Source organism: Microtus pennsylvanicus, chromosome 11 (assembly GCF_037038515.1).
Source record: "Microtus pennsylvanicus isolate mMicPen1 chromosome 11, mMicPen1.hap1, whole genome shotgun sequence".
Taxonomy (NCBI): domain Eukaryota; kingdom Metazoa; phylum Chordata; class Mammalia; order Rodentia; family Cricetidae; genus Microtus; species Microtus pennsylvanicus.
In genome coordinates, this window is record NC_134589.1 from 55,574,597 (window position 1) to 55,590,699 (window position 16,103).

Genomic DNA, 16,103 nt, shown 5'->3' on the forward strand with positions numbered 1-16,103 from the left:
GAAAATTTCATTTAAGCTATGTTATAGGTATGTATGGGCAGATAGTTAAATTACTATTCCTTATCACTCTTTGAGATATAGTTTACCCTCCTATATTTACATTTCTTTCTCCTTCCTAATTAAAGTCTCCTGCACTTTTTAAGTGAATTAAATAATTAAATTTTTTCTTTTAAAATACTTTAGCTTCTTATACAGAAAATATTGCTTGGCAGGTCACCTGTATAAACAAAAGAAAAAGGGTACCAATATTAACATGTCCAAATGTTCTTCCTTGCCCACATCTCTTCTTGGGATTGGACTGATTTCTGCCCTCAAATGGCTGCAAGGGCTGAGCTGAGACAAATATTGATTATTATTTTCTATATGCTTCATCTCTAGGACTCTAAGAGATTTGAAGGTATTGACTCTGACTTCAGAAAGCTGGCCTGTGATGTTGAGAAAACCCCAAATGTGGTGGAAGCCACTAATAGGCCAGGCCTCTATGACAAGCTGGAGGATCTTCAGAGCAGGTAGATGGGCTTGCCAGCCCTGCTGTGGGCGGATGCAAACTTCCCTCCTCTGTCTCTGACCTTTATTAACTGCCTGTCAATGAGAGCATGCTTGGCCTTTGCTTTCCCTATGGGCTGGGTAATATTGAGTATGCTACCATCAGGAGTTTTGATACAGATGTGAACAGATGTGTCCATTTACAAATATCCCTAGGTATTTGTTGTTCTTAAGTCTGAAAATATCCCATATATGGCAAATACAGTCTTCCTTCAGTCATCTACTCAGAATTGCTGCTGAGACAAACCTACAGAAATTCAGAAGTTCGCAGCTCCAAGTTCCTTATGCAAAATACTGTTGCATATAACCTGTGTAGTCCTCCCATGGCTTGTACATCCCCTTTAGCCTATCTACAATACCTAACTCAAAACAAATGCTTTGTAAATGATTATGTCATATCATTTAGGGATTTATGACCAAAAATGTTTGTGTGTGTTTAAAACGCATGAAAAATGTTCCCAAATATTTTCCATCTGTAGTTCTTTAACCCTCAGAAGGGGAATTTACAGACACTGAGGACTGCCTGTGTTTGTATGTAGGTAATGCATGTGTAATATAGAGTATGCTACCATCAGGAGTTTTGATACAGATGTGAACAGATGTGCCCATTTACAAATATCCCTAGGTATTTGTTGTTCTTAAGTCTGAAAATATCCCATATATGGCAAATACAGTCTTCCTTCAGTCATCTACTCAGAATTGCTGCTGAGACAAACCTACAGAAATTCAGAACCTACAAATGCATGTGTAGCTCGGGGCCAATTGTACTCGTTATACTAAACTAGGAGAACCTGTGTTCTGTGCCCTCAGGTTGTGCCTCTGCGAAAAAGCCCTCACCGAGTACCTAGACACCAAAAGACTTGCCTTTCCTCGGTTTTACTTCCTGTCCTCCTCTGATCTGCTGGACATCCTTTCCAATGGCACAGCCCCACAACAGGTAAGCTGGGCAGCATCTTTCAAACCATCTGAAGGGCTATGGCACACCCAGCAGGAGCCTACGCTCAGGGAGGAGACAAGCATTTCAGAACCAGGTTGCCTTAGGGATCTCTGCCTCCTTTGGCTTTTACACACACACACACACACACACACACACACACACACACACACACACACCACCTCTTCCCCAGCGGCTGAAGCAGAAATGGAGTGGCAAAAGAGCATGAAGTTAAGCCTGTATCAGGAATGCGTTCGACCTGGTTCTGAAGAGCCATCCAATCAATCTGGTCAACAGTGACAGCTATATAAAGAAGCCTGGCATTCTGTCACTGGTCGGAGGGCATGCATGGAGCTGGAGGATATGATATGAAATGAGAGAAATCCATCATGGAAAGACAATTGTCACATGGGGAAGCTGAAGTTGATCTCACAGAAGTAGAGAGAAGACCGTTGGTTACCAGAGAGGTAGAGGGGGTGGTTGGTGTGTGTGATGGGGACTATATTAGACATGATTGGATAACTTGAGAGATTTTATAGCACAGTAAGATAATGGTAGTACACAACAGTTTACATATTTTAAGAAAACTTAATAGAATTTCAATAATCCCAATATAAGAAAGAACAAATTGTTTGATATGATAGATATTTCGATCACCCTGACCTGATCATATTTGTTAGATAGATGTATTGAAGTGTCATGCAAGACCCCATAAATCCATACAGTGATTATGTACATTTGTGTCAATTACAAATAAGAAAAATGGTGCCAATAGTTTCTACAAGATTTGTAAGTTGAGACATTATTGATTGGGCCTTAGGGTGTTTTGATCAAAAAAGCATAGTGAGGAATTCCACACTGAGTTTTCTCCTTTAATTCTAGTCCCTTACTGGCCAGATAGGCTATTCCTTCTTCACAAGTTTTTGTCTGTGAAAGTGAAGTCTGCTACCTTACGTGGTCAGTGTTTGAACCACAAGGTGATGCTACTTTGGTGTTTGTGCCAACAGGCACTGGTCTTCAACTTGAAGAAGTGGCAGAACCCTGTCGGCGATCTGTTACAAACACAGCCCCTCTCTGTGTCTCCAGAACATCTGGTTGCCTGAATCCACATGGGTCTGCAGGCTTTGCCTTTGGAAGGCTTTCCCAAGTGCCACCACATTATGGAGGGTGTGGTCTTGTGAACCATGCAGCCTGCATCTCCTCCGAAATGCTGGGGTGCACCCTCTGCTCCCATGCTGGGATGAGTTTGAAGATCTTTGATTTTGCCTCAGACTGAAGATATGCAGCCCAAACACTAGAGTGACAAGTCATTTGGCTGAATCCCTTTCCTCCCTTCTGTGTGATTTTGTCATTCATTTGACATACGAAGAGGTTTATTTGTTTCTCCTTTTTTTGGTTTTTTTTTTTCTGATTTAAGCTGATTTTCAAACATCTATACTGTTTATGTAGAAGACTTACTTGATTCCAAGAGCCAAACCATGTCAAAAGCTATGTGTCTCCGAGAACTGTCCCTTCTTCCTCTGCTTATCTCCCACTGCCACTGTCTGCCTCCCTCCTCCCCATAGACAGTTTCATTAGGTCTTGATTTGTCTTGCCTATGTTCATCTTTGCACAAACAGGCAGGTAAAGATTTGTATCCAGTCAGATATGTTCCCTCATCACCCCTTCTTTCCCACACAAAAGGTAGCAGGTTGCAGTATCTGTTTGAATTTTGTCTTTATGGGGCAGCAGAATCGTCTGTGTAGTCCAAGCTGACCTTAAACCTGTGATCCTCCTGCCTCTCTCTGCCTACTGGAATTGCAGGCATTTCCAGTATTAGTTTTGTCCTGTTTTCTTTCTTTCTTTCTTTCTTTCTTTCTTTCTTTCTTTCTTTCTTTCTTTCTTTTTCTTTCTTTCTTTCTTTCTTTTTTCCTTCTTTTTTCTTACTCTTCCTCCTCCTCCTCCTCCTCCTCCTCCTCCTCCTCCTCCTCCTCCTCCTCCTCCTCCTCTGTTTTATACCTTAGAAATCATTCCATATTAATCCAAGCTCCCTCCAATTCAACATTTGCATCATACTCTATGCTGGTATGTCTGGCCATTCAATGACTATTATTTTCCAATCAAATAAGGTGGCGTTAGGTAACCTTGTGTTTTGGAGACCTGTCTTCTAGATCTAGAGATATTCCTAGAGAATTCTGGCTCAAAGAGTAAACACAAGGAAGCCTTGTTAGCACTCCAATGCTTCGCTGCACAGGAACTGTCCCCTTGGCATCGCCACCAGCCATGGATGAGCGCTTCTCCAGCAGAGCCAAAAAGCAGCTCCAGTAGGTCTTACTCTGCTTGTTAAGATGAATCAAGTATTAAAAAGACATCTCCTTTGCGTTTGTGGTCCTTCTGTTCTTATCCTGTGGACTGAATTGTTTTCCAAGTAGCCCAGGCACATATCAACCTTCTGTTTACAGTTGTACTAATTCTGCTTGTAGAAAGGGTCAGATCACCTCCATTCTTTCTATACCTTTAATACCCACGGTACTCATTCTTACATATTTCTTTTGATTTGCTTCTCATTTGGTTCTAGTAAATCTTTCAGTAATCCACCCCCTTTCCATACCCTAGAGAGTGAAGCACGGGTGAGTGAACGGATTCATGTAGAAATCATCAGAACAGGAATCTCTTTTTCTCTATATGTCTGTAGAAATCCACATTTATGTTAATAATGCTCAATATATATCTTTGTTTATGTATTTGCTTTCTTTTGCTATTTTTCTGTGACACTTGATGCTTTCCCCTCTCTGGAAACCACGGCTTCTGTCATCTTGACAGTTTTCTCCCACTGTTTGAGAGAATTTCTACTCCACCGAGCGGCCCCACCCCTGTTGAGTTCACCACACATCTGGAAACTGGGCTCTGCTCCTTTGGGCTGTGGGCACCTTCTTCTCTGAGTGTAGACTTAGCTCTTGGTCTGTCTCCTTGGCATTCTTCAGAACTTCTGCACTGCGCTTAGTTTTCTGTGTCAGTTGAGCCCCTGAGTGCTGTTAATACGTTGTAAATTGACTTCGCGTTTGCTCCCTTTGTTTCCCTGCCAGCCAATCTTTTATCCCGTGGTTTACAGAGCTCGTGCTCCTTGTGTTTAAATGAAAGCAAAACCAAGTGATAGTTTATTTCTCTTTTCAAAATCTCAAATGCACTAATGTTTCGACTTGCACTTGTTCCAGTTTGCTCCTGTTTACTTCCAGGAGAGGACGCTGGCTCCAGGGATGGAACGACAGTGGTGGCACTGTTCCTGCTCGTTTTTATTCCTTTGGTTGTGTCTATTCACGTGTCTCCTATCTTCACGATCCTATTCCATGATCGCTGTAACCTTCTTCCCACAGGCTCAGCATTCGCCCTTTTGTGTCCTGTAAGAGTTGCTCCCTGGCAGACTACAGCAATAACTATGATCAGCTTCCTGAGCATCCTCTTGAATCCTTTGCTCTGGTTTCCCTTCTCAGGTTCAACGCCACCTTTCCAAGCTCTTTGACAACATGGCCAAAATGCAGTTCCAGTTAGACGCCAGTAAGAACCCAACCAAGACAAGTCTTGGCATGTACAGCAAAGAAGAGGAATATGTGGCCTTCAGTGAACCCTGTGACTGCAGTGGGCAGGTGAGTGACAGTCCTTTCCTCCCTCACATCTCACCCATCCCTTCCCCTCCAAACCAAATTCAGTGAAAATCAGTTTCCCTCAGGCTAGAGCCTGGGACCTGAAGAAGCAGCTTTCCTTGCTAGGGGTCCGCACTGGAGCTCCTCTGGGGCCTTCCTCTCTGAGAAAAACATATGTCAGCATTGTTATTTCCTTATTTAGTAGAGACCAGTGCTGGGAGGAGTAAAATGCATACAGTCACGGCAGTCAGCTGTGAGGGGATTGCAAGATGATTGACAGCGCAGGGAATATTAAGATGGCAACCCCTGGAGCACCCCACGGGGGGATCTGAAACGCGGACACCTTCTTCAGGAAGAATTGTCCTTTTCTGAGATGTCTCCACTCTTTGCAAATACACCCCAGGGTCATTTCCTTTCTTTTCCTCAGAGGACCGATTATCTACCACTGCTCGAGGAAGTCCCACCGTACCTCCAGCCCCCCACACCCAACAGGCACACAAACCATGGGACAGTTCCTTCCTTACACCCCCCCCCGTCCTTCAGCACCCCTGAAACAAAATTCTTCCCTGCTCATTATTCACAGCAATACACCCAAGTATCATTCCCGGGGGCTCTATCCCCATGCAGATAAGGCCTGAACAAGATGGGCTTCCAGAAATGTCTACCTTCCCTCATAGGCTTGGAGAGAAACTCTCTTATCAGAAAAGAATCCAAGGTTCTGTTAGATGCAGGTGGCTGACAACCTTGAGTTTTCAATTCAGAATATGTTCATTTAATAGACTAAGACCAGAAAGCATTCAATGGAGAAACTCAAACCTAACTAACTTTTTTCTATGCTATGTAGACAAATCCATGAGAATCAACTTAACTAAATCTGCCTCAATCCAGATTTGGGGTTCTTTGTATGATCTCTAATTAGCATCCTACCACCCCTTTACCTGTTGTCCCCTTTTCTGTGTTCCACGTTAGCTCCCACTCTTCACACCCCAGCTTATAAGTGCAAAATGTCTGCCCTTGCCTTGTGGCATCTGGTTTGCGCACCATGCTGGAGCTCCTTTGTCTTCGCTCCCTCAGACTGAGTGAAAGAAAAAACAGTATCAATCAAACTTTCTGAGCTTTGTGGTGTCTAAGCCAGAGCTCTTCTTCCAGGTTGAAATATGGTTGAACCACGTGCTTCGTCACATGAAAGCCACCGTGAGGCACGAGATGACAGAAGCCGTAACTGCCTATGAGGAAAAGTCCAGGGAACAGTGGCTGTTTGATTACCCAGCTCAGGTATTTTTCCAATTGGACCATCCTGGCCCTCTCCTCCTGTGTTTCTCCTCCAACAGCCTGTGTGGGCCTTCTGAGGCTGAAGGGCCTCAAGCTAACCGCCCCTGTGCTTCTCCAATAGGAAGGGCTTTGGGGCTTGAATCCTAGATCATTGTGAGGGCCAGAAGACAGAGCAGAAGCACTGACAGCCATGACTGAATTCCGTCATTGCTTTGGAGAACTTGGGTTATGGATCTGTATCATTGACTGTAGGAAGAAGATACAAACAAAGCCTTGGAGACCCCTTACACTATGCGTGCTCCTCTTTGCTGACTATGAGAGGGGAAGCCTGGCGGGGAGACAAGATGTGGCAACCTGTCCTGCTGGAGTTCACAGGCTCCTGTAGAGCCCAGTCACTTGAAAATATGGCCAGTGTGATCCCAGGATAGGCCTGGCTCCCTGGGCCTAGACAACTTGCTAGTGAGGCCTGAGGATAGATTTATGTTCGTGAGGATAGATTTAAGCCAAGATTTGAAGCAGGAGTTAGGGAGCTAAATAAGGAGGGGTTTGGCACCCCATATAGGGAAGAGCATAGGCAAAGGTTCAGAAGCAAAAGTGAATTGTGAAGCAAGGCTAAGAGAGGAGGGAGCAGGAAGCAGCTGATGGAATCTATCCGGGAAACTGGAAGCCGGTTCTTAGGGACCACATTAGGGAGACTGTCTGGATCCCAATTTTTAACTGAATTCTGCCTGTGTTTCTCAAGAGGGTCTCCATTAAAAAGACAAAAGACTTTTAATGTCTCTGGCCACAGCATATGCTTCCTGCCCTCTAGTGTCAGGGCAGTACTAGTGCTGGTTCATCTGAGGGCTGCAGACAAGGAGTTGCAATTGAAGCCATAGGGTCAGGTCAGAGTGACTATGGGAATTTGATGAAATGAGGAAAGGGTATAACACAGAACCCCTAGCATCACCAGGAGCCTAAGGAGGTAGGAGGGGCCAAAAAGAAAAAGGAACAAGGAATCTTCTTAGAAGACAAGTCTGAGTCATCATGAAATGAAAATCAAGCTCTTGGTAGCAGAAAAATGGTAACAAATTTTTAGTGACTTCTACAAGATCAAGCCAAACAAGGATAAAGTCTGTCCCTGGATAGTTTAATGATGCCATTTCAGCAGAGTGCCATGGACCAGGCCACATGGAAGTGGGATGAAGGGTCTGAAAAAAGCAGAAAGGACTGAGTGAGTACAAAGAGGACGGAGCAATAGGGCTGTAGAGAGAAATGAGTCCCATCAAACTGTCTGATAAAGGGCCAATACAGAAGGCCTTTCTCTGGGATTCTCCAGTAGGACACAATCTCCTAGGAAGACACAGGCAACCTAATGAATGGGACTACTTACAGCAACTATTCCTGTTTTATGAAAGGAATAATTTTGGGTTTTCCTCATAGCACAAATACTGTGTTAGAATTCAGAGCCAAAATTTAAACAATGTGATGCTCCCTGCTATTAAATATATAGCATCTAGAACAATGTCTCAGAGTCTAATGGATCTACAGATGAACAATATAGTTAAATCCTCCACTATAAATACTCAGAAGGATGTATGTCCAAGTTCACAGCCAACGGGAAGTGTTGATTTCAATCTCTTTTTCCATGTTTACTTTTAATCTCTGAAAAATACAAGCCTAATGACCACATTAGATTGTGATGTTATCCACTTGACCTTCACAAGTAGTCATTTTCCGGTTACTGATTTTGAGAAGTTAAAGATGTGGTGGAAATAGAAAGAATAAGCAAATGTGGACCACTGAATTAGAGTACTCCGGCTGCTAAAGGACCAAAGGCTGAGTGTCACTGAGATGCTCAGGCGGTGTGCTGTCCTCCCACATGTGGCAGAGGTGCCATCTCTGGGAAGGGACAGGTGAACGATGCCTGTAGCTATTCCTAGAAACCGAGACATCAGGCAGAGCCAGCCTTTGGCTGTTCTCAGCCGCGATCCATCTTCCAGGAGCAGAATGTGCTCTTCTTGTTTGTGTTGTAATTAGTTCACATCTCTGAGGACTTGGAGCATATGGTTGCCTTAGTCAATGATCAGGGAAGAGGGAGGGAAGGGGCCTGTCACCCACACAGTTGCATCCTGAACTCTTGCTGTGCCGTGAGTGGGTTGCTTGGAAACGAGCCCTGGTAACAGCTTTGACTAAGCAGCTCTTGGTGCCACAGGTAGCGCTGACCTGCACTCAGATCTGGTGGACGACAGAGGTGGGCATCGCATTTGCCAGACTGGAGGAAGGCTATGAGAATGCCATGAAGGACTATTACAAGAAGCAAGTGGCCCAGCTCAAAACCCTTATCACCATGCTAATTGGCCAGCTCTCCAAGGGGGACAGGCAGAAGATCATGACCATATGCACCATTGATGTGCATGCCCGGGATGTGGTAGCCAAGATGATTGCTCAAAAGGTAGGCACTGTGGATCTGGTTTTATTTCTGTTGCAAGTAGAATTTCCATGGGAATCACTCCAATACAACCTCTGGGCCTCACATCAGCTGGGTGAGGAGCATGGTAGTTCCTGCTGCCTCTCAAAACTTCCAGCATAGCAGTGTAAGGGTAGCCCTTGATTTATGATTAATCAGCTCATGTTTTGACCTTATGGTGGCATAAAAGCAATATATACTTGGTAGGAATGCCACTTTTATTATAATGTGTAATTAATAACATAAGCTACTCGACACAATCATGTAATACACATTATGTAAAATGGTTTTATCCAACCACAGAGTAATCAAAAACCTCTTTAACTGTGTAAGGCAGTTATGAAGTTTAGTAGGGTAACTGGATCAGATTCATTTTCCACTTAAAATGTTTTCCATCTATCATTAGTTTATTATTGGATATAGCTCTGGGGCAAGCTGGGAAACATGTGTAATCAGATCTGCATTGCTACGGGCAGAACGTCCTACACTCTCAAGTGTCAGATACCACCCTAGCCACCCAGAGGCTTCTATGTCCTGTGTGCAGGGAGCTACTCATCTGTAAAGCACTTAACTCACCCACCCACTTTGCCACGCTTTAGGTTGACAATGCCCAGGCTTTCCTCTGGCTGTCACAGCTACGCCATCGTTGGGATGATGAGGCCAAACACTGCTTTGCCAACATCTGTGATGCCCAGTTTCTATATTCCTATGAGTACCTGGGGAATACACCTCGCCTAGTGATCACACCTTTGACCGATAGGTAAGGGTTGGCACCCGCTACTGATCGCTCTCTTTATTTCTGATAAGGCTAGCCAGTGATCACCCAGGATCAAGGATGCCATAATTTGTTGCCTGTTCACATAGCTTCCTGGGGAGAAACTTGATTCAACACAGCAGTTCTGAAACAAGACTTGAAAAGGTGTCAGGTGGTCTTCGTCGAAAAAGCCCCGGAGCAAATCAATGAGCTGTAACTTTCTGGAGCATTTACTAAGACGGGAAGACCCCTGACTTCCAACACCGGACCAAACACATCCCATCTGCCTAACTATGACAAAAGTGACCTCACATTTGGTCTTCTGAACTGAGGGGAGTAATTTATACCTCACATGATTTTTTTCTGAAGATAAGAAAATGATCCTAATGAAAAGTTTTGAGTCTGTTGAGTCAAGTATCTCGGTTGGTGAAGAACTTACCCTGCTAACGTGAGGATCTGAGTTCAATCCCAAGCGCTCATGTTTAAAACGCCACATGTATCTCCACTGGCACATCTGTTCATTGCCTCCCATTCTCTGAGAAAACAAAACTATAAGGAACATGTTCATATCCATTGAAGTACTTCCAGTGTTTCAGGAGTATGTGCTCTCCATCCTTCATGCTAGCTCATACATGAATGAACTCGTGCCACACTCTGAGCTGGCCACTGGCATTTCTCAGTAGCTAAAATATTTCCTACCCTTAAACACCAATCCTGCAGGGGAATTAAAACACATATAGACAATTGAAGAAAACAAGGGGAAAAGCACTAGACCTTAGAGCGGTAGTTCTCAACCTTCCTAATGCTGCGGCTTTTTCATAGTTTCTCATATTATGGGGACTCCCAACCATGAAATTATTTTGCTGCTACTTCATACCTGCAATTCTGCTCCTGTCACGAATCATAGTGTAAATATCTGATATGTAGGATATCTGATATGTGACCTCAAAAGGGGTTGTGACCCACAGGTTGAGAACCACTGCCTTGGCCTCAAGTAAGGCCTAAAGCCATTTGCTGTGAATTTTCGAGTGAAGAACACAGAACATGCCCTTACTCTGTACAGAGGGTCCCATCATAGCAGAGAGGAAATGATGGTTAGAAGGGTTTGAGCAACAACAAAGAGTGCCTGATCGGGACCTTTCGGGACATGCTGGATCCAGAGGGGGCGGGGACTGTCAGATGGTTGCCAGGGTGTCCGTCATGCAGTGCTGAAATCAGTGTGTGTATCACTCTTGCTGGTGAAAAGGGACTCTGGCATCTGTTTCGTTTGTCCGGCCTTTCTGAGATACTGTCTCCATTTATGCACCATCTAGCTCAGGCTTGCTATGGCCGTGCGATAATCCATCCTCAGTATGTACCACCACACTCAGTCCATCTTTCATTTACCGTCAAAGTAGAGCCCCAAAGTGAGAGAGCTACAGTTAAGCATCACTGAAATATTGCAAAGCCTAGTCGCGGAAATACGGGAGCTTGGAGAGAGACGTAGATGCTTGATTTGGTGGAAGGAAGCCAGTCACCAGAGTCAGACTAAAGAGGGTAGAAGATACGTTCTTTATCCAGTCAGTAGTGATGAAAATCGTACCTTACAAAATTTTATCCAGCAGCAGAGTGAGGATGAAAAGGAGAGGGCATGGAGAAAATATCTTGAGATAAAGAACTTTAGTTCTCCCGAGATTTCTGCAGTGCTTTGTACCCTTTCCTTATACGGCCATTGAACACAGTGTCTCTTCTCTGGAGAGAGTAGCTCCCCTGAGTGACTTAGAGAAAACAAAGAGATTATTATAAAAGGTGTGTTAAAATAAGCTGTGCCGTGTTTTTCCTTAATTTTCTCCCTTTCTCGTTTGTGAGTGTGTGTGTGTGTGTGTGTGTGTGTGTGTGTGTGTGTGTGTATCCCTATGCATGTACGTGCCTGCATGGGGAGGTCAGAAGGCAACCTTGAATGTTACTTCTCAGGAACTTTCTACTTTTGCCTATTGTTTTGGATTTGGGGTGTTTTGTTTCAGACAGGGTCTCTCACTGGCCTGGGAACTTGCCAAACAGGCTAACCTGGCTGAGCAGCCCCAGGAATCCACCTGCCTCTGCTTCCCCAGTGTTAGGATCACAAGTACATTCTACTACATATGGATTCTGGGGCTTGAACTCAGATCCTCATGCTTGCAAGATAAGTACTTTACCAGCTGAGCTACGGCACCAGCCCTCTAGTGCCTATCTTAAGTGGTAACTTGGGTCTTATAATCAAGGACTCAAACACACTACCAAATGTCTTGACAAACAGCTTCAAGTGACTTAACTGTGTGGAACTGGGAAAGTTTGAATACCTGGCATCCCCTGTAGATGAAGACCCCGTGGCATGTTTACCTCTGGGTTTTCTACATCCTTCATTCATTTTCTTGCCCAGTCTGAAAAGTCTCTCAGACCCAGAATCCTACTCAAGTCATTCCCTTTTTGATTCTCGCAATTCCTTTTCTGTGTGATCTTCATGAGGCCACATCCCTGCCTCCAGTGGTTCCCTACTGCACTTCAACCAAAATCTAAAGTCCTTGTAGGACATGGTAATCTCTGCCGATCTCCCTAATCCTCTCTTTCTGTGCTGTCCCCAAAGCTTCCTTTCTACTCATTAATAGAGGTTCATTTCAACTGTCTCATGCCTGCAGTTTCTTCCTCCAGGCTCTCCATCCCATCATGGCCCCTCATCCTTCCCCCACCACCATTTCAAAAAGCAGCCTCTTCCATCTGACGTGCACATACAGCAAAGAGCCCTATTGAATCCCTTCGGTCTCCCTCCTGACCTTCCCCACCTTCTGGAAAGATCTGCTTGTCTGCTTGCTCTCTGTCTGAGATCAGGAACTTTGGTTTACCTTGTGTGCAAAAATCATCAACACCCTAGTAGCATTTGCTGAATGAATGAATGAATGAATGAATGAATGAATGATGGCTAAGAGTAGAAGTTTCCACTCATAAGAACAGGTAATATCAAAGAGAAGTTGACTTGGGGTTTTACTTGAACTCATTACATCTGGGGCTGCTCTAGTGAGAGATGAAGTTTTCCCAGTTCAAGGTCCATTAAGACTGGATTCTCCCAAACATCTCCTGGAGTTGTGCTTCTCAGTATGACATCCATCATTAGAATTCAATCTAGCAGCATGTTTCGTTTTACTGTGAATTCCCTGGCTTGCCACAGAATATGAGCTAATAGGGAAATTATATCAGTTGAAACAATATAATGAAGCCATCACATGTTTGAGCAATTTGATTAATATCTGTCTCCCACTCTAGATTACGTGTCCTATGATAGCCTTGACTTTGGTTTCTGCTGCTCTGCCCTCAGGACTTAGTACTGAGCACTGTGTCCAACCCTGACAAGCCCTTGGGATGGACTCTCTAAACCCATGCCGGGAGATGTGTTCCAAGGCCTGGGGTGTGGGTGTGGCTTCTCCATAGCACTCGGATATTCCTGTACTTTCTTTCCATTGACCCAGCATTGCCATTCCAAGTTATAAGAAGTATGAGACCCCTATTTCCCCAGATCTTGACATGTGCCTGGGAGCTGCAGAAGATAATTAGTACTTTTGGATTTGGAGGACTCTGGTACCTTCAATACCCAATGCCCTTTTGGTGGGGGAGGGTGAAGTGGGGAGAAGAGTTTGACAATGAATTATTTTTAAAACAGGGATTTATCCCCTCTTCCGTGAGATTTTGCAAGAGCTTGAAAGGAGGATTTGCTGCAAATATTAGCAAATGCGATGTAAACCTTGACCTCGTTTTGCACATTAGATGCCTCTCTGACAGGGTACGGAGTTGAATATTTACATAAGTCCCCCTTTCTCATTGACTTCCATTATCATCTCAAGAAACGCTCTACCCAGAAGAAACAGTTATTCTCCCCATAGAAAGTCACATTGTAGAGAGCACTCAGCCTTTACGTGTGTGTAGCGCTGGGACATTTAATTCGCTCCTGCCAGAAGAATTAATCAAACGGACAATTGATCCATACAACCTTTGCACATTCATTAAAAGCACAGCCGTGTACAGTACATCTGACTGATTGTGCCCGTGCCTTTGGAATTTCCCGCGGCCTGGATGGGACTTGAATATGTAAGTAGGATCGGTCGCTGTCACCAGACTTAAGTACAGCACTAAATTGAAGAAGCAAATGGAAATGTTTTCTCAGGCTGAACAAAAGCACTTCTTCTAGGTTGTCCCTTAGCCTTGGGTGAGCTCTTCCCAGCCCCTCCCAGCCCCTCCTCTCCTCTTCACACACAAATGCTCCTGTCTTCCCTGTGCTATATTAAGTAGTTTTAATCAACTGCTTATCAATGTTGAGCACCTCCTAATTTCTCGGGAAAAAGTGCAAGTAGGTGAGATATAATTGATGCAAGAGTCTTTCAAGGTGGTTTGTCGGACAAGGACAGAGCCAGCGAGTGTCTGGGAGTTTTCCTTCAGTGTTCCTGTTAGAGGAAATCGGAAAACCTTAGTAACTAAAGAAGAGAAGCCAAGGTACCTAGGGGTATCTATCAATGTTCACCAGTTTCATTATGTATGTGACTTCTGAAGACAAAATGGGATCATATTATGATCTGTTACAAGACATGGGGGATTTCTCATTTTACTTAGTACTGTGTTGTAGATAGTTCTTCTCTGGACATGGCGGCCCTTGCTGTCTTCATGAGAGCAGTTTAACCACCTGAGAGAGACCCACAGGCTCTGGTCCATTGGCATTGCCTCCTTGCTCCACCTCTAGCTGTCTATAGTTCTGCCCCAACTGCCCATGGCCTCTGGAGGTGATGGAGCATATATATTGTAGAAGTAGTCATCTATGCTGGGGTGAGATGCTTGGGTGGCTAGGCTACTTTGCTCCTTTAAGTAACACCTCATGCTTTCTAAATAAGCCCAATAAATACATTGGCTCACCAAGTGGAACATTAGTGACATTGTACATGGTCTGTCCATGGAGGCTTTTCTAGGGTGTTTTTTGTTCATGTCTCATCATGTAAACTTCATGCAATAACTGTCTGTATGTTCTCGGCGTATTCTTCTAAAACCCTCAGGAACTGACTCTCAGCCTGCTTGCAAGTGTCCCATAATATATGTAATGTAACCATGTGATGGGATGGGGGCATTTGAGCTATTACTGAGCTTCTCTGTAACAATGAAGCCTCATGAACACCTCTGTGAATGTTCCTCCAAGGTTCTGTGTGAATTTCCTCTGAGATACCAAGGAAGAAAATAATCAAACGGTACAAACTTGCAGATTGTTATCTGTACATGTGTGTACACACAAACATGTACAGGGGAGTGTCCATGGAGAACAGAAGAGGGTGTTGGATCCCCTGGAGCTGTAGTTAAAAGTGGCTGTAAGTCACATGACTTGATGTTAGTGCTGGGATCCTAACGCCGGGTACCCTGGAAGAGTGTAGTAGTGGGAGCGGCGGGGCTGCTTCCTGCCACCCAGCTAGCTTTACCCGAAATAATTACACAGAAACTGTATTCTTTTAAACACTGCTTGGCCCATTAGCTCTAGCCTCTCACTGGCCAACTCTCACATCTTGCTTTAACCCATTTCTAATAATGTGTGTAGTACCACAAGGTGGCTTACCAGGGAAGATCTTAACTTGCGTCTGTGTCGGGTGGGAGAATCATGGTGACTGCTTGACTCAGCTTCTTTCTCCCAGCATTCTGTTCTGTTTACTCCGCCTACCTAATTTTCTGTCCTATTAAAGGGCCAAGACAGTCTATTTAACCAATGAAATTAACACAAACAGAAGACTCTTCCTCATCAGAAGAGTAGCAAATTATCTTAACCACCGAGCCATTTCTCTAGTTCCCTGTTGGTTTTATTTAAAAAAAAATGTTGTCCCCACTCTCTCTGGTTTATGAAAGTGTTGAGTGCAGAGTACATTAAATAGGTGTATATATTCCTTTAATGTCCCTATTTATTTTGCTGGTCACCCTGGTTCTCCTTTGGGTTTGGGCCTCAATTACACACAGGCTTCCTTCTGAGTCATAGGTTTACTGGCGATTGGATTTTCTTCTCCTGAGAGTTATGCCATCACGGTTCTTGTTCTTTATAAATTACTCATAGATTTCGAAAGCCCCCATCCAAAGAGAACCATAATTATTTACCTATATCTTTTTTTAGCTTATTTTATTTTGCTGTTTATTTAAACCCTTTGAGTACTTGGGAGAATGTTTTGACTGTTAAGAACTTTGAGTCAAAAATTTTTTGTCAAAACATTTTCAATTACAACTGATAGCAGTCCAAATTTAATCCATTTTCGCTTGGCTCTGTGGTGCAGCGGATAGTGTAGCAGAACCAACTTTTAAATCAAAACAGAAGTATTGCGCAGATCTGGAAGCAGTGTTCAGCTGACTGGAGCATAATCAGCTCTGGGCCCTCAATGTAGACCTCTGAGCTTGAACTCCACGGACCCAGTACATTTTGTCTGGACAGTGGCAGGCACTTGGGCTGATTCTAGTTGGGGCCCTTGTAACATTACTGATGTGAGCATTTTCACGTAATTCTTTGTG

At 44.1% G+C, this 16,103-nt stretch overlaps 1 protein-coding gene across 1 annotated transcript in view; it reads left to right on the forward strand.

Moving 5' to 3' along the window:
• The window catches only part of Dnah9 (dynein axonemal heavy chain 9), a 328,999-nt gene that overhangs the window by 79,894 nt on the left and 233,002 nt on the right, over window positions 1-16,103 (forward strand). Inside the window, exons 21-26 of the mRNA XM_075992137.1 lie at window positions 379-509; window positions 1,357-1,483; window positions 4,951-5,103; window positions 6,250-6,375; window positions 8,567-8,806; window positions 9,421-9,581. Coding sequence (XP_075848252.1) covers window positions 379-509; window positions 1,357-1,483; window positions 4,951-5,103; window positions 6,250-6,375; window positions 8,567-8,806; window positions 9,421-9,581 — 938 coding nt within the window. The remainder of the gene's footprint in view (window positions 1-378; window positions 510-1,356; window positions 1,484-4,950; window positions 5,104-6,249; window positions 6,376-8,566; window positions 8,807-9,420; window positions 9,582-16,103) is intronic.